General features: G+C 39.8%; 1 protein-coding gene across 1 annotated transcript in view; it reads left to right on the top strand.

Annotated features, from left to right (window-relative positions):
* The first annotated feature begins 2,655 nt into the window (after window positions 1-2,655).
* The window catches only part of LOC105864053 (mitochondrial adenyl nucleotide antiporter SLC25A24-like), an 87,024-nt gene continuing 70,842 nt past the window's right edge, over window positions 2,656-18,837 (top strand). The window contains exon 1 of the mRNA XM_012751704.3: window positions 2,656-4,050. Within this exon, the coding sequence (XP_012607158.1) occupies window positions 3,868-4,050 (183 nt within the window). The 5' untranslated portion in view covers window positions 2,656-3,867. The remainder of the gene's footprint in view (window positions 4,051-18,837) is intronic.

Here is an 18,837-nt window from a genome sequence, read left to right as displayed (position 1 = left end):
GTTGTTTTAGCTATTTGACATCCTTTGCATTTCCATATAAATTTTAGAATCAGCTTATCAGTTTTTACAAAAAAGCCTGCTGTTCTTTACTACATTTGATCTTAGCCAAAAGGCCAAGAAGCGATGTGTTCTTTAGATTGGGATTGCATTGACTCTCTAGATCAAATTGGAGAGAAGTGATATCTTAACAATATTGAGTCTTATAATCCATGAAGATTGTTATTTTTCCATTTATTTAGGCTTTCTTTCAAAAATGTTTTCACTTTTTTAGTGTCATGAGTCTTGTACATTTTTTAAGTTAATCACTATTTCACTTTTGATGCTAATGTAAGTGGTATTAAATTTTGTTTCCAATTGTTAGTATATAGAAATATAATTGATTTTTTTAAGTTGACCTTGTATCTGGCAACCTTGCCAAATTCACTTAGTAGTTCAGTAGTCCTTTTGTAGATTCCTGAGGATTTTCTATGTACATGATCATGTCATTTGAGAGTAAAGAAAGTTTGACTTGCCCCATGCCCGCATATATGCCTTTTGCTTTTTCTTGCCTTATTGCACTGGCTAGACATCCAGTGCAGTATTGAATAGAAGGGATGAGAGCATTCTTGCCTTGTTCCCAATCTTAGTGGGAAAAACATGTAGTCTTTCACTATTAAGTATGATTGTTAGCATTAGGTTTTATGTAAATGGCTATTCAGATTTACCATTTCTGTGTCAGTTAATATGTTTTTCAAGGAATGTCTCCATTCCATCTAAGTTACCAAATTTATTGGCTTAGAGGTGTTCATATGTGTTCTTATTATTATTTTAGCATGTGTAGAATTTTTAGTGATGTCTCCTTGATATTGATAGTTTATATTTTTCTTATTTCTTGATTGGTCTAGTTATAGGTTGACCAATCAATTTGGTCAACTTTTTATTAATTTTATCAATCAATTAATTTTTTCAAAGCAAATGCTTTTTGTTTCTCTATTGTCTTTTATTTCATTGACTTCAAGTCTTTATTATTTCTTTCAACTTATTCAGAATTAATTTGCTTTTCTTTTTCTAGTGTCTTAGGATGGGACTTTAAATCATGAATTTTAGACCTTTCTTGTTTTCTAATACAACCATCTAAAGCTATAATGTTAATTCTAGATACTGTTTAGCTACATTCTACATATTTTGATATGCTTTCATTATCATCCAATTCAAAATATTTTATTATTTTCCCTGCTATTTCTTCTTTGATCCATGTGTTATCTAAAAGATTGTTATTTAATTTGTACATGTTTGCGTATTTCCTTTTTGTGATTGATTTCAAATTTCATTTCATTGAGGTCAGAGAACATACTTTGTATTAGTTCATTTACAATTTATTGACTTGTTTTATGTCCTAGCAGATGGTCTTTCCTTGTGATTTTTACATGTGTAGTTGAAAATAATGGGTATTTTGCTATTGCTGGGTGTGGTGGTCTATAAATGTCAATTAGGTGGTCTTATTATTGAAGTCTTCTACACTTTTACTGACTTTTTGTTTCCTTATTTTATCAATTGCTGTAAGGTTATTGACATCTCTGACTCTAATTGTGGATTTATCTATTTCTTTTTGCAGTTTATCAGTTTTTGCTTCATGTATTTTAGAGCTTTGTTATTAGGTACATACACATTATGATTGTTATGTCATCTTGATGAATCAACTCTTCTAACATTATGTCTTTCTTATCTTGAAGTCTTGTCTGATATTCACATAACCACTCATGATTAGTGTTTACATAGTATTTCTTTTTCTATTTCTTTATTTTTAAACTATGTGTCTTTATATTTTATTTTTATAAAAAAACATATAATTGAGTCTTACTTGTTCTGCCTTTTAATTAGGATGTTTAGAACATTATTTTTAATTTTAATTTTTAAATTTTTATTTCAGCATATTACAGGGGTAAAAATGTTTAAGTTACATATATTAGAACATTATGTTTAATGTTATCTACATGGTTGACTGTAAATCTAACATCTTATTTGTTTTGTTTATACCGACTATTTCTTTTTTTTACTCTTTTGGATTAATTCAGTATTTTTTAATATTCCATTTTATCTCTTCTATTGGTTTATTAGCTACAACTCCATGTTTTTTTCAATGGTTGCTCTAGGGTTTACAGCACATATTTTAAAAATGTATACGACTTCACATATAATGCAAAAACCTTTTAACTATATACTTCCACGTCCCTCCTTCCATCCTTTTTAATATTATGTCATACATTTTATCTATACATGTCATAAGCACCACAATGTATTATTATATTTGCTTTTGACAGTTAATTGTCTTTTAAAGAAAAAAGTCTTATAATTATAAATGCCTAGCACTTACAGTATTTTCTAAAAGGTTTATTAACAGCTTTATGTTTTATTATTAGTTTGCAAACTTAATTAAATTAAACAATACATATTTTATTATATTTTGTCACATTTTTATTATAGTGCGTAAGTTGAATTTTATTTGTTTAAAAACCTAGAGCACACTAGATGGTAACCTTCTATGACAGCAGGTTTAATATTCTCTATTTTTATATCTTTAGCACTTAGCAAAATGTCTGGTACAAAAAGATATATATGAAATAAGTAACATTATAAAATATATGTTATTTTAGAAATAAGTGAATTTTACTCTGTTGTCTAAGACTTAGGATTGTACAAGAAACAATAATTCATTTAAAAACACTGGTCTGGGCCTGTCATTATACTGTGCTGCTGGTTTTCAAAAGATGTGACCAGAAATTGAGGACATAAAGTTTCAGTGCAATAAGTTACAGAACTGGTTTTCTACATAATCCTTCAAGCCCCATCCACCGCAATTCTCCAGAGCCTCAACTTTAGAAGATCTTAGGCACACAAAGGAGCTAGGAGAGGTCAAGACATGGCAGAAACATGTGCTGTCCCAGAAGACAAAGGAAAAGGTGTTTCAGGATGGAAGGCTTGGTCAGCACTATCTATTAATAAATGGGTCCTGGATTAAATAAATCAAGAATTTTAAAGTGTCCTTTGTATTTCGTGACAAAGAATTTCGCTAATGCAGGTGGTGGTGGCAGAAATGAGACTGCAGTGGCTTTAGGAGGAAGCAGGAGGTGAGGAAGAGGAGCTGGGTTCTTGGGAACAACATGGGCTCGCTGGCGAGGGAGGGGAAAGAGAGAGACAAGGGCAGAGGCTCCTGGGAAGGACTCTCCTCTTCAGATCCCTCCTGCAGGGTCACGGGGTCCGGATCCCTACGTGCTGGTCTTTCCTGGGAGGAGAGGTGGCAACCAGGGAACTACATGCCGACGTCAGGGAAGTACTTCCGGGCAACTCACGCCTCCACGCCTCACTACTACTGCTCGCTGCAATGACTTCCTTCGGTCACTTCTCAGACACCGAGATTGTGCCATGTGCCGGGAAATTCCAGACGTCCTTCCACCCGGCAATGCTCTTTCGACGCCACCTAGGGAATGCCCTTCCCTTCCCCAAACTTCCCTCAGCTCTCCAGTCGACCGCCCCTCCATACCGTAACGTGGCTACGTCAGGCGCCTCAGCTTCCGACTTCCGGAGCCCGAAGGCTCTCGCTTGGCGCCTGGGTGAGAGTCCCTCGAGGGGCCGCTCCTGAGGTTCCGCTGACCATTCTTCCCGCGGCGGGGAGCCCACGGGCGCTGGTGCTGTCGCCCGCGCGGGCTCCGAACCGCGGCCTCTTTGCCAGGCAGTTGCTGAAGCTGTGCGGACGGCGCAGCCTGGCCACCTTGCGCGGCCTGAGCGTCGAGGAGGCGGCGGCAAGTGGCACGGTGCCGGCGGGGTGGCGGGAGGCCCTAGCTCAGGGCCAAGTGAACCTCGCCATCGTGGGCTGGCACCAGACGGGCCATGCTGCGCTGGCTGCGGGGCTTCGTGCTGCCCGCGGCGGCCTGCCAGGATGAAGATGACTACTTACGCTATGGGATCCTCTTCGAAGACCTGGACCGCAATGGGGACGGCGTGGTGGACATCGTTGAGCTGAAGGAGGGGCTGAAAAACTGGAGCTCCTCCTTTGGCCCGGACTCGGAGAAGGTGAGCGACCAGAATGTGGCAATGTGAGTATGAAGAGATTTTGGGTGAAGTCAAACTTGCCTTTTTCAGAGCTTATTTCAGAGGCACATGGAGTAAGGGTGAGATTCTCTGTGTGCCTCGAAAACGCAGAATAATGTGCCCCAGCGACGTGTTCTCAGCCTTCTTAAAATATTCACTTTCCACAGCAACAAAAACCTTCTGGGCTTTTGGGAGATGCTCAGTGCTTCTGGTGACTAATTCAACATTTACTGAACCAGCACAGAATGTCAGGGGCTATGTTAGCCTTTCGAGCAGAAGTAAAGGACTGTTTCTTTTCTCAGGAGGTTCTCTGCCCAGGGGAGTGCTTCAGGGTCTCCTCCAGAGGACAGGCACAGATGAATGCCACAGAACTGCTCTTTTTTGATGTCCACATCAAAAGTCTAGAGGGAGTCAGACCTCGATCCATGGTTTACACTTCAGCTGAGTGTTTCAGAACTTTGCTTAAATTAGGAATGCTTTCCTACTCTAAAGTGGTCTTATTTTATTAATAAAACTATTTAGATGGAAGGTTCAGCATATGAAGAGAAAAATTGTTTTATTTCACCTCCATCAATGCTAAACAGTCTTCAGATATTACTCCTACTGGTTTTAGTTTTCTATCAGTGAGCTTTTGTTGTTGTTAGAAGTCCAAATCATCCGGAGCCCTATTTATTTAGCCATGGGCCCAGACACAGGAAGGAGATTTGCTTTCAATTTACAGCCAGGTTTTGCAGACAAGACAGACAGGCGTTTGTTTTAAAGGCGAGAGGTCAGAACATCTGACCTCTTCCCTCACTTTTGAAAGTCACCTTATTTGAATCAAATTTGGGTCAGGTTTTTGGTCATGCCCCTCCTTATTTATTTATATTTTGAGACAGGGTCTCTGTCACTTAGGCTGTAGTGCAGTGGTACAATTATAGCTCACTGCACCTTTGGACTTACAGGCTCAAGTGATCCTCCCACCTCATCCTCCTTAGTAGCTAGGACTATAGGTGCTTGCCACCAGGCCTGGCTAACTTTTGAATTTGTTTTTTTTTTTTTAGAGATGAGGTCTTGCTGTGTTTCCCAGGCTGGTCTGGAACTCCTGGCTTCAAGCAATTCTCCCACCTTGGCCTCCCAAAGGTCTGGGACTATAGGCATGAGCCACTGCACCTGGCCCCCTCCCTATTTTTTTTTTTTTTTTTTTTTTTTTAGTAGAAATCTTAAAATAGCAAGCAAGTAGAAAGTTCTCATTCTTTTTAGGAAGACCAAAGATGGGTTCCCAATCCCTTCTGGCTTGTAAGGTTTCCACTGAGAAGTCTACAGTTAGGCTGATGGGTTTTCTTTTGTAGGTTAGTTGTTGCTTTCGTCTTACTGCTTGTAGCATTTCCTCCTTTGTTTTGATCTTGGCCAGGTTGATTACTGTGTGTCTTGGAGATGTCCAAAGATGATGAATCTTCCTGGTGTTCGATGATCATCTTGTATCTGGATGTGTGAATCTCTGGTGATATCAAGGAAGTTTTTTCGATAATTCCCTGGAATAGGTTTTCCTTGCTTTTTGCTCTTTTTTTTTCTCTCTTGGTGATAACTATAATTTGTATATTAGTTTGCTTTGCATAGTTCCATATTTCTCTGAGTGATTGATTGTTCAGTCTTCTTTATTCTCTTTTCTGCATCTTTGAATGACTGTTAGCTTGAGAGCTTTGTCTTCAAGTTCTGAGATTCTTTCTTCTGCTTGGTTTACCCTGTTGTAGCTTTCTGCCATATTTTGAAATTCTCTAAATGACTCTTTCATTTATATAAGTTCTATTGTAGCCTTTCCTATGTTGTCTAGCTATTTAGTGACTTTTTCATTTTTTAATTGATTTCCTGAAAAAAATTTTTTTTTGGTCTCTTTTTGTTGGTTTTCAGCTTTCTCTTCAATTCCATTCATCTTATTTGCCATCCAGATTCTGAATTCCATTTCTGACATTTCACTAATTTCCTTCTGTTCAGGGTCGACTACTTGATGGCTCTATGATGCCTTAGGGGTGTCAAACTGTTCTGTTTTTTCATGTTGCCGGAGGTCTTTTATTGGTCTCTTCTCATCTGAATCCTTTTCTCTTAGCTCATGGCTGATAGGTTTATAGGGCACCTGTTTTCCTTTGTTGGGAACTGTCCTATTTAGTGAGAAGAAGTGGATGTCCCTAGATGGCACTTTTGTGTCCTTTTCTGGAACGTTGATCTAGCCTGGGAGGGGTGGGTGCACTGAGTGCCTATAGTGCAGCTGTTTGTATTGCCCCTTTCCCTTGTGATTGTCACAGTTCAAGCTGGTGCTGGATGATCTTTGTGCAGTGTAGTGGGATGTTCCCCACATTGTTGTTGGAAGTTTGAGTTGGGGCTGGGTGGGACCTCTTCATGGAGGCTGGCATTGTGGGCGATTGCTGTGCCTGGGATCTCCCTGCGGATGTGAGAGTGGCAGCTGGGTGAGGCTATCTAGGCAGTGGTATGGGTGTCCACACTGTGGGTGTTTGCTTGAACTAGGTCTGGGTATAATGTCAGTTTGCAGCTGGGGGTTCCTGGGAGATTGTTGGACCTTGGGGTGATTCTGTGGTCCCAGGGACAGTGATGGAACCTCAAGGAGGCAACTCTGGTGGCATAGGAATCATGGTGGTGGAGTCATGCCAGGTGGGTGGCAGCGTGAGGGTTGCAACGGGTGAGGCTGTGATCTGGAGTTGCCAGGAGACTGGGGTTTTCCCCCGTTCCAGTCCTATTGAGGCCATTGCCATAAGGCTTCTCAGGTGGTGCCTGTGGTGCCTCAGGCGCCCCCTCTTCTCAGATCCTGCATTTGATCTGGCTCCATACCTAGTCATAGGGTACCACACCAGGGAGCATCTGCTCTTCCTGCTCCCTCCCCAGCCTGGCTGGAGTATGTGAAGGCTGATGTTGCAAAGCCAAGCCCTGTACAGACCTGGTGCCTTGTAGCTGAGAGCTCACAATGGCGTCAGTTGTAGCAACCTGGGATCTGTAGTCCCCAAATGCCTGCTGTGCCTGCTCTCCAATGCAGTGTGTCTACAAAGACTCCAAGTAGCTCCTGGATCAGTGCCTGCAGGCTAAGCATGGAGTTCCTGGATTCTGTCCTTCTGATTTTCCCCACATGTGGATGCTCCCGCGCCCCCCACCCCCGTAGTTACCTTTTGATCTTGCTGAATGAATTACCCCATCACCTTCTCCTTCACTCTGAATGCCCCCATTGCTTCTCTGGAGTTTTATAATGTTCTTTTGAAGAAGAGCCATCAATAGGTAGGCATCTGCTGCAACTTTTGATCCTCTTCTTGAGAGCTGAGTGTATGAACTGCTTCTAGTTCACCATCTTCTCCCTTCTCTCCAGTCTGCATATGTTGTTTTCACTTGTCTAAAGATATTTTCTAATTTTTCTTTGATTTTTCCTTGACCCTTTGGTTGTGCAAGAGTATGTTATTTAACTTCCACCTATTTGTAAATTTTCCTTCTATTGATTTCTATTTTCTGTTTTTATTATTATTATTTTTTTTGGAGATTGGGTTTCACTCTGTTGCCCAGGCTGGAGTGCAGTGGTGTGATCATAGCTCAGTGCAGCCTTGAACTCCTGGGCTCAAGCAATCCTGCCTCAGCCTCCTGAGTAGCTGGGACTACAGGCATGCACTACTACACCTAGCTAATTTTTCTTTCTTTCTCTTGCCTAATTTCTCTGGCTAGGACTTCCAGTACAGTTGAACAGAGTTGGTGAGAGTGGGCATTCTTGTTTTATTCCAGATCTTAGAGGAAATGCTTTCAATTTTTCACTGTTGACTATAAATCTACCGTGTTTCCCCAAAAATAAGACAGGGTCTTATATTTATTTTTCCTCAAGAAGACACCCTAGGGCTTATTTTCAGGGAATGTGTTATTTTTTTTTTAAGTACGGTACAACAATCTACATTTATTCAAATATAGTTAAGTCGTTTTCTTCTGGAACATCGTAACTCTCCAAACCTCGAATTCCATCCTGAATTTCTTGTGACTCTATTTCCATTAGAACTATTGGCCTCAATCTCTCATGTCAAGCAGTAGAGCTCTCATGGGGCAGATGAGAAAGGCTGTTCGTCTTCTTTACCATTCCAAGATGAAATGCATGAGTTGTGCAGATATGCTGCATAGCCACGCCCATCACTAGGTCTTATTTTCTGGGTAGGGCTTATATTGCGCAAATGCTTAGAAATCTTGCTAGGGCTTATTTTATGGGTAGGTCTTATTTTCGGGGAAACACGGTAGCTGTGGGATTCTCATATATAGCTGTTACTGTGTTGAAGTATACTCCTTATATACCTAATTTGATGAGAGGTTTTATAATGAAAGGATGTTGAGTTTTGTCAAATTTTTTCTCTCTGTCTAATGAGATGATCATATGGTTTTTGTCTTTCATTCTGTTAATGTGATGTTTCACATTTATTGATTTGTGTGTATTGAACCATCCTTGCCTCCTAGGGATAAATACCACTTGATCATGGTAGATGATCCTTTTAATGTGTTATTGAATTTGGTTTGCTAGTATTTTCTTAAGTATTTTTGCACCTCTGTTTATCAAGGATATTGGCCTGTAATTTTATTTCCTTTTAATGTTGTCTGGCTTTGGTATCAGGGTAATACTGGCCTTGTAAAAAGAGTTTGGAAGTATTTTCTCCTATTTTACTTTTTGGAAGAATTTGAGAACTTGTTCTTTTTTCTTTCTTTTTTTAATTTCAGCATATTATGGGGGTACAAATGTTTAGGTTACATGTGTTGCCTTTCCCCCTTCCCCCTCGAGTCAGAGCTTCAAGTGTGTCCATCCCCCAGATAGTACTCATCACACTCATTATGTATGTATGTACCCATCCCTTCCTCCCCTGTCCCATCTGCCCGACACCCGATAAATGTTATTGCCATAGGTCCACTTAGGTGTTGATCAGTGAAATCAATTTGCTGGTGAGTACATTTGGTACTTATTTTTCCATTCTTGGGATACTTAGTAGAATGGGAGAACTTGTTCTTTTTAAAATGTTTTAAATTGTATTTATTATTTTTTAAACATTTTGGTAGGACTCAACAGTGAAGCCTTCAGATCCTGGGCTTTTCTTTGATGAGAGACTTTTTATTACTGATTTATTCTCCTTACTTACTATTGATCTGTTTTGAATTTCTGTTTCTTCATGATTCAGTCTTGGTAGGTTGGATGTGTCTAGGAATTAATCCATTCTTCTAGGTTATCCAGGTTGTTGGCATATCATTGTTTATAGAATTCTCTTACAATCCGTTGTATTTGTATGGTATCAATTTATAATGTCTCTTTTTTCATTTCTGATATTATTTATTTATTTATTTGAGACAGAGTCTTGCTTTGTTTCCTAGGCTAGAGTGAGTGCTGTGGTGTCAGCCTAGCTCACAGAAACCTCAAACTCCTGGGCTCAAGCAATCCTGCTGCCTCAGCCTCCCGAGTAGCTGGGACTACAGGCATGCACCATCAAGCCTGGCTACTTTTTTCTATATATATATTAGTTGGCCAATTAATTTCTTTCTATTTATAGTAGAGATGGGTCTTGCTCTTGCTCAGGCTGGTTTCGAACTCCTGACCTCGAGCAATCCGCCCGCCTCGGCCTCCCAGAGTCTAGAATTACATGCATGAGCCACCACACCCGGCCCATTTCTGATATCAGTTATTTGAATCTTCTCTTTCTCTCTTTTTAGTTAGTATAGCTAAAGGTTTTTCAATTTTGCTATATTAAAAAAACCCAGCTATTAGTTTTGTTTATTGTTTTTCTACTCTTGATTTCATTTATTTATACTATGATTTTTATCATTTCCTTTCTTCTGCTAACTTTGGGATTCGTTTTTTCTTCTTTTTCTAGTTCCTTTAAGTATAACATTACATTGTCTGAGATTTTTCTGTTTTTTTAATATAGGCATTTACTGATGTAAACTTTCCTTTTAGAATTGCTTCTCTGTATCTTATGAGTTTTGGTATGTCATGTTTTCATTTTCATTTCTCTCAAAATATCTTTAAATTTCCTTTTTAATTTATTCATTGACCCATTGGTTGCTCAGGGGAATGTTGTTTAATTTCTACATATCTGAATTTTCAGAAATTCCTCCTTTTATTAATTTCTAATTTCATAGTATCATGTTAGGAAAGATACTTGGTATTATTTCATTCTTAAATTTGCTAAGGCAGGCTTGTTTTGTCCCCTAATATGTGAACTATACTGGAAAATGTTCCATGTGCCCTTGAGAAGAATATGAATTCTGTTGCTGTTGAATGAAAGGTTCTGTATATGTCTGTTAAGTACATTTGATCAAAAGTGTTATTCACACCCAATGTTTCATTATTAATTTTCTGTCTAGATGATCTATCCCTTGTTGAAACTAGGATTTTGAAGTCCTCTAGTATTATTGTATTGTGATCTGTTTCTCTCTTCAGGTCCTTCAATATTTGTTTTACATATTTAGGTGCTCCAATGTTGGGTGCATACATATTTACAGTTGTTATATCCTCTTGATGAATTGACCCATTTATCATTATATAATATCCTTTTTTGTCTCCTTTTATAGTCTTTGACTTAAAGTCTGTTTTGTATGAAATAAGTATAGTTATCCCTGTTCTCTTTTGGTTTCCAAAATAATTACAGTTTGTATATGTCCTTAAAAGTGAGGTGTGTCTCTTGTAGGCAATATATTGTTAGGTCTGGATTTTTAAAAAAATTCATTTAGTTACTCTGTATATTTTTATTGGAGAATTTAATCCATTTATATTCAAGGTAATTGTTGATAGGTAAGGACTTATAAGTACCTTTTGTTACTTGTTTTGTATTTGTTTTGTGGATACTCTGTTTCTTCCTCTTGCAGTCCTTCTTTGTGATTTCATGGTTTTTTGTAACAGTATGCTTTGAATCATTTCCATTTTTGTTCTACTAAAGATGTTTGCTTTGTGGTTATCATGAGGCTTCCATAGTACAAGGTGTTCTTCTACTTATAATAGCCTATTTTAAGTGGATCAACTTAACTTTAATTGCATATAGCAACTCTGTACTTTTATTCCACCCTACATTTTATGTTTTTAATGTCACAATTTACATAATTTATAATGTGTATTCCTTGAAAATTTATTGTAGCTACCCTTGTTATTAGTAGTTTTGTCTTCTGCTCTTGCACTAAGGATAAAATTGCTTTACTTGTTATTATTACAATCTTAGAGTACTCTGAATATGGCTCTATTTTACTTACACCAATGGGTTTTATGCTTTGATATGTTTCATATTATTTTTTTTATTTTTTTATTTCGGCATATTATGGGGGTACAGATTTTAAGGTTTCAATAAATGCCCATTTCCCCCCCTCCCCCAAAAGTCTGAGTCTCCATCATGACCATCCCCCAGATGGTGCACATCTCACTCACTATGTATGTATATACCCGCCCCCCTCCCCCTCCCACCTGCCCAATACCCTATTACTGTAGTACCTATGTGTCCACTTAGGTGCTACTCAGTTAATACCAGTTTGCTGGTGAGTATATGTGGTGCTTCTTTTTCCATTCTTAGGATACTTCACTTAGTAGTATGGGTTCCAGCTCTATCCAGGAAAATATAAGATGTGCTATATCACCATTGTTTCTTAGAGCTGAATAGTACTCCATGGTATACATATACCACATTTTATTAATCCATTCTTGGATTGATGGGCACTTGGGCTGTTTCCACAGCCTTGCAATTATGAATTGTGCTGATATAAACATTCGAGTGCAGGTGTCTTTTTTGTAGAGTGTCATTGGATCATTTGGGTAGATGCCCAGCAATGGGATTGCTGGATCAAATGGTAGATTCACTTGTATCGCTTTAAGGTATCTCCATATTGCTTTCCACAGAGGTTGAACTAGTTTGCAGTCCCACCAGCAGTGTAGGAGTGTTCCTCTCTCTCCGCAACCACGCCAGCATTTATTGTTTGGAGATTTTTTGATAAAGGCCATTCTCACTGGGGTTAAGTGATATCTCATTGTGGTTTTGATTTGCATTTCTCTGATGATTAGAGATGATGAGCATTTTTTCATATGTTGTTGGCCATTCTTCTGTCTTCTTTAGAAAAGTTTCTGTTCAAGTCCTTTGCCCACTTTTTAATGGGATTATTTGATTTTTTCTTCCTGATTTTCGTGAGTTCTAAGTATATTCTAGTTATCAGTCCCTTATCGGATGCATAGGTTGCAAAAATTTTCTCCCATTCTGTAGGTTGTCTGTTTACTTTCATGACTATTTCTTTGGCTGTGCAGAAGCTTTGTAGTTTGATCATGTCCCATTTATTTATTTTTGTTGCTGCTGTGATTGCCTTTGGGGACTTCTTCATAAACTCTTTGCCCAGGCCGATGTCTAGGAGAGTGTTTCCAACTTTTTCCTCTAGAGTTCTAATAGTTTCATATCTTAGGTTTAAGTCTGTTATCCAGCATGAGTTGGTTTTTGTGAGAGGTGAAATGTGTGGGTCCTGTTTTAGCCTTATACAGGTGGCTATCTAGTTTACCCAGCACCATTTATTGAAAAGGGATTCTTTTCCCCAGCATATGTTTTTGTCTGCTTTGTGAAAGATTAGATGGCTATATGAGGATGGTTTTATATCAGGATTCTCACATCTGTTCCACTGGTCAATATTCCTATTTTTGTGCCAATACCATAGTGATTTAATTACTACAGCTTTGTAGTATAGTTTGATATCTGGCATATTAATGCCTCCCATTTTGTTTTTGTTGCCTAGAATTGCTCTTGATATTCGGGGTCTTCTTTGGTTCCATACGAAGTGTAAAATTATTTTTTCTATATCTGTGAAGAATGCTGATGGGATTTTAATAGGTATTGCATTGAATCTGTAGATCAGTTTGGGTAGTATAGACATTTTGATGATGTTGAGTCTGCCGATCCCCATGAGCATGGTATGGATTTCCATCTGTTTACATCCTCTGCTATTTCCTTCCTAAGTGTTTCATAGTTCTCCCTGTAGAGGTCTTTTACGTCCTTGGTTAAGTATATTCCTAGGTACTTTAATTTCTTTGTTGCTATTGTGAAGGGAATTGAGTCTTTGATTTGGTTCTCAATTAGATTGTTGTTGGTGTATATGAGTGCCTCTGATTTCTGTGTATTGATTTTGTATCCTGAGACTTTACTAAATTCATTGATCAGTTCCAGGAGTTTCTTGGTTGAATCTTTGGGGTTTTCTAGATACGATATCATATCATCAGCAAACAGTGAAAGTTTGATCTCTTCTGCCCCTATTTGGATACCTTTGATTCCATTTTCCTGTCTGATTGCTGTAGCCAAGACTTCCAGTACTATGTTGAACAGAAGTGGAGATAGTGGGCAGCCTTGTCTGGTTCCAGTTGTAAGTGGGAATGCTTTGAATTTTTCCCCATTCAGTATGATGTTGGCTATGGGTCTGTCATATATGGCTTGTATCATTTTTAGGTATGTCCCTTCTATGCCTATTTTCTTAAGTGTTCGTGTCATGAAAGGGTGTTGAATTTTGTCAAAAGCTTTTTCTGCATCTATTGAAAGAATCATGTGGTCTTTGTTTTTGCTTCTGTTTATGTAGTGAATTGCATTTATAGATTTACGTATGTTGAACCATCCCTGCATCCCTGGGATGAAGCCCACTTGGTCGTGGTGGATTATTTTTTTGATAAGTGTCTGGATTCGGTTAGCTAAGATTTTGTTGAAAATTTTTGCATCTATATTCATTAGGGATATTGGTCTGTAGTTTTCTTTTTTTGTTGCATCCTTTCCTGGTTTTGGTATCAGAGTAATATTCGCTTCATACAAGCTGTCGGGGAGGTTTCCGTTCTTCTCGATGTTGTGGAATAGTTTCTGCAAGATAGGTACTAGTTCTTCTTTGTAAGTGTGGTAAAATTCAGGTGTGAAGCCATCTGGACCGGGACTTTTCTTTTTAGGGAGATTTTTAATTGCTGTTTCTATTTCAGCTGTTGAGATTGGTGTGTTCAGAGAATCTATTTCTTCCTGGTTGAGCCTAGGGAGGCTGTGTGTTTCTAGAAATTTGTCCATTTCCTCCACATTTTCTAGTTTGTGTGCATAAAGATTTTTGTAGTATTCATAAATTGTATCTTGTATCTCTTTGGGATCAGTTGTGATATCTCCTTTTTTATTCCTGATGGAGCTTATTAGAGATTTCTCTTTTCTGCTTTTCGTTAGCTTAGCCAATGGTGTGTCAATTTTGTTTATTTTTTCAAAGAACCAACTTTTTGTTTTATTAATCTCCTGAATAGCTTCCCTGTTTTCAATTTCGTTTAGTTCTGATTTGATGTTGTTGATTTCACTTCTTCTGCTGGGTTTGGGGTTGGTCTGTTCTTCTTTTTCCAGCTCTTTGAGTCGTTTCATTAGATTGTCTATTTGTGATCTTCTTGTCTTTTGGTTATAGGCATTTATGGAGATAAACTTTGCTGTCAGAACTGCTTTAGCTGTGTCCCAGAGGAGTTGATAACTTGTCTCTCCATTGTCGTTTTCTTCATAGAATTTTTTTATTTCCATCTTGATTTCTTCATTTATGAAGTAATCATTTAGTAGGAGGTTGTTTAATTTCCACGTTTTTGTGTAGAAATGTGAGTTTCTGTTAGGGTTGATCTCTACTTTTATTCCACTGTGATCTGAGAAGGTACATGGTATGATTTCTATTTTTTTAAATTTCTTGAGATTTTCTTTGTGTCCTAGGATATGGTCAGTCTTAGAGAATGTCCCGTGAGTTGATGTGAAGAACGTATATTCAGTGGATTTTGGGTAGAATGTTCTGTAAATGTCAGTCAGACCCAATTGTTCTAGAGTTTTGTTTAAGTCCATTATTTCTTTATTAATTTTCTGTTTGGAGGATCTGTCTCGTGCCGTCAGTGGGGTGTTGAAGTCTCTGGCGATTATGGAGTTCCTATTAATCCATTTGCTTAGCTCCAGTAAGGTTTGCTTTATGAAACTGGGTGCACCTAAGTTGGGTGCATATATATTTAAAATTGTTATCTCTTCTTGTTGGACTGTGCCCTTCACCATTATATAATGACCCTCTTTGGAAAGGCTGTGCAAGATGCCCTCCCTGTCAGTAGGTGGCGTTTGCTTGGAGGAACAGGCTATACTGTTGATTTTGTGTCTCGTTATCTGCTCTTGTTCTGGGCGGAGCTGGGTTGGGTAAGCCTGCCCTCAGGCCGTTAGCAGGGGTCAAAGTTCTGTTCTCTGCTTCCAGGGAAAGCTGTCAGGGTGGGGCTGGAATGGTCCTGCTCAGCCAGAAAGTCTGGGTGTGGGGGTGGGGCTGTCTGAGACCCGCAGTGTGGAGCGGGCCTCGCTTCTTTCCACCCTCCCGAAGTCCGCAGCTACTCCTGGGCCTCTGCCAGCAGGCCAGACCACAAGCCACCAGGCCTCCTCGGATTGTGATGTCGGTGGGGAGGTTCCCTGCACAGGAACGCCACCTGGGTTGGGCCCATGGCCTCCTCCTGGGAGGAGGGTTGCCCTTTAGGACGCCGATCCGCCCCTGGAGGCACACACACCTCAGTAGGCCGTTCAGGTATAACCCTTCTGTGCCCCGGGCAATGCTAGCCCTCGGTGCAGGGTATCTGGTCTGCAGGTCCGACCTCTGGGTTCCAGAGTTCAAACTGTATCCCCACCAGGGAGAGGATTTCCGGTCCCAGTTCACCCACAGAGAGCCCAAGCTGGGTCTATGTCTCTCAGCCTCTGAGTCGGCACTGTTCTCTTGGGAACACTGTGCCAGCAGCACCTGGGAGGGCGGGCGGGTAGGGAGCTCACAGTCTGAGTTCCCCTGAGTCAGGTGTAAGGTCCCAAACGGGAAGGTCCCGTTCCCTGGAGGTGCCTCTGGCTGGTGGCTGTATTGTCTCTCTGGGCAGTTGCGGGTAGGGTAGGCGGAGGGGAGGAGGAGGCAATATGGCGCCTGCAGGTCGGCTCGGGTCTGTTTACACGGAGGTGCCCGGAGGAAGTTGGGAACCTGGTGCCACGTCTGCTACAGGCTCACTGCTGGCTGGCGGCGGCAGTCTCTGCGCTGGCGTCCGCAGGTCTCTCCACCCGCTGGGGAGCCCACCAGCAGTCCCAGATGCAGGGGAGGGGAAACAGCAAATCCACCTACCCTTGCCGCTGGTCTCCGGGCTGCTCCGGTGGTCTCAGCCTCCAGTTCTCCTCCACAACCTCCTCCCGTGGAGTCTCCCGGGGTCTCAGGTACCCCTCCTTCTGGCCCTTGTCCGCTGTATGCTCGTCTTCTTGCTTCTTTCCTCTAATTTCTGCTAGAATCTGTCTTTTCTGCAGAGACAGTCTGTCTGGCGGTGTTATTCGTCCGCCATCTTGCTCCGCCCCCCATATTATTAATTAGTGGCCTTTTGTTTCAGTTTAAAGAACTCCCTTTAGCAATTCCTATATGGTAGATCTCATGGAAATTAACCCGCTTAGCTTTATGTTTGTCTGGGAAAGTTTTTATCTTGTTCTTTCTTTCTTTGACAAGTTAAATTAAGTTTTATTTTTTCTCTCTCATTTTACAATAATTACTCACAAATATCCTTCACAAACAGAGCATATATATAAGGTTGTGATACAAAATTATAAGTTAGTTGTATTTTTAACACAAGTTGTAAAGTATCAATATATCATATGAGAGTTCTCCTAATAGGGCACCAAATTTAAAACAAAAAAATTATCCTGAGTTTACTAAGCAGAGAAATTTTTCAATAATCATCTCCACATTCACATTCTTTGTATTTTCTCATGATCAACAAAATGATTCAAATGATTTACGTTATCCTACCATTTAAAGAGAAAAGTTCCTACAATAATTTTAAACCGGCCAGGCGCGGTGGCTCATGCCTGTAATCTTAGCTCTCTGGGAGGCCGAGGCGGGCGGATCGTTTGAGCTCAGAAGTTCGAAACCAGCCTGAGCAAGAGGGAGACCCCGTCTCTACTGTAAATAGAAAGAAATTAATTGGCCAACTAATATATATAGAAAAAATTAGCCGGGCATGGTGGCGCATGCCTGTAGTCCCAGCTACTCGGGAGGCTGAGGCAGAAGGATTGCTTGAGCCCAGAAGTTTGAGGTTTCTGTGAGCTAGGCTGAGGTCACCGCACTCACTCTAGCCTGGGCAACGAAGTGAGACTCTGTCTCAAAAAAAAAAAAAAAATAATAATTTTAAACCATGACATTGTCTTAATTTCACCACTGGCTGCTATTTTTTCCCCAGAAGTTCTTCCTTTGACACAAAACAATAGCTTTTAATCTCATTGGGACCTGGATTCAAAGTTACATTCTTCCAAACAAACACTATATAATAAATTTCATTTCCATCTCAGATACCATCAAACTGAACCTTGTAGTGAATTCGTGTTAGATAATTAATTTCTTTTGGTTTTCCTTTAGTGCTTGGAATATATCATCCCACTCTATCCTGGCCTGCAGGGTTTCTGCTAAGAAATCTGCTGATAGTCATAGTGGTACTACTTTGTATTTGATGTGTTTTTTTATCTCTTTCTGCTCTCATAATGTTTTCTTTATCTTTGCATTTTGATAGTTTGATATGTGTCTTAGTGAATGTCTTTTTGGGTTGAATTTGATTGGACATCTCTGTCCTTCCTATACCTAGATGTTGGCATCTATCCCCAGATTGGGAAATCTTCAGCCATGGTATCTTTAAATAAGCTTTCTTGCCCTTCTCCTTCTGCACCTCCTGTTTATATGCAGATTTGGTCTTTTGATGACCCATAATTCCTATAGGCTTTCTTTATTCTTTTTTATTCTTTTGTCTTTGACTCCTCTGACTGGATAATTTCAAATGTTCTGTCTTCTAGCTCACTGATTTTTTTCTTCTGATTTGATTGAGTCTGTAGTCGATGCTTTCTGTTCTATTGTTTACCTCTTCTTTGAGATAGGGTCTTGCTCTGTTGCCCAGGCTAGAGTACAGTGGCATCTTCATAGCTTACTGCAGCTTCTAACTCCTGGGCTCAAGCAATCCTCCCGTGTTAGTCTTTGAGTAGCTGGGACTACAGGCATGTGCCATAATGCCTGGCTGATTTTTTTTCCTACTTTTTGTAGAGATGGGATCTTGCTATATTGCCCAGGCTGGTCAACTCCTGGCCTCAACCAATCCTCCTGCCACAACCTCCCAAAGTGCTAGGATTACAGGCTTGAGCCATTGCACCTGGCCTGTTGTTGATACTTTATATTGAATTTTTCAATTGAGTCATTATATTTCTATTTGGTTCCTAGGATTTCTGTTTGGTTCTATTTAATGTTTCTATTTCTTTCTCAAACTTCTTACTTTGTTTGCATATTGTTTTCTAAATTTCATTAAATTTTATTTTTGTATATTCTTATTCACTAATCATCTTTAAGAAGATTATTCTGAATTGTTTGCCAGTCATTGTATAGATTTCCACTTCTTTAGAGTTTATTATTGGTGCTTTATTAGTTTGTTTTGAAGGTGTTATGATTCCCTGATTCTTTGTAATCCTTGTGTTCTTGCCTTGTTGTCTGCATGTTTGCAAGACAACCCCCTCTTTTTATCTTTATAGTTGTTTTTTGGCACAGATAGACCTTTATATTAGTGTAGCCTGTGATTCTGGATGGACCAGCTGGTGATGATCCTGGGCAGGCAGAGCTTATGGTGGGTTCTCTGGTTGGCTGGGATGCTGCCTTTGTTCTGATATCAAGTGGGAAATGACTGGCTGGGCTCTGCTATCAGGCAGGACTGTGATGGCTTCTGGCCAGGCCAGTCATAGGATGTATTCTGTGGATGGGCAG

This window comes from Microcebus murinus, chromosome 2 (genome assembly GCF_040939455.1).
Source record: "Microcebus murinus isolate Inina chromosome 2, M.murinus_Inina_mat1.0, whole genome shotgun sequence".
NCBI lineage: Eukaryota > Metazoa > Chordata > Mammalia > Primates > Cheirogaleidae > Microcebus > Microcebus murinus.
Note: the sequence above shows the minus strand (reverse complement) of the source record. Positions and strands in the feature narration are given on the sequence as shown.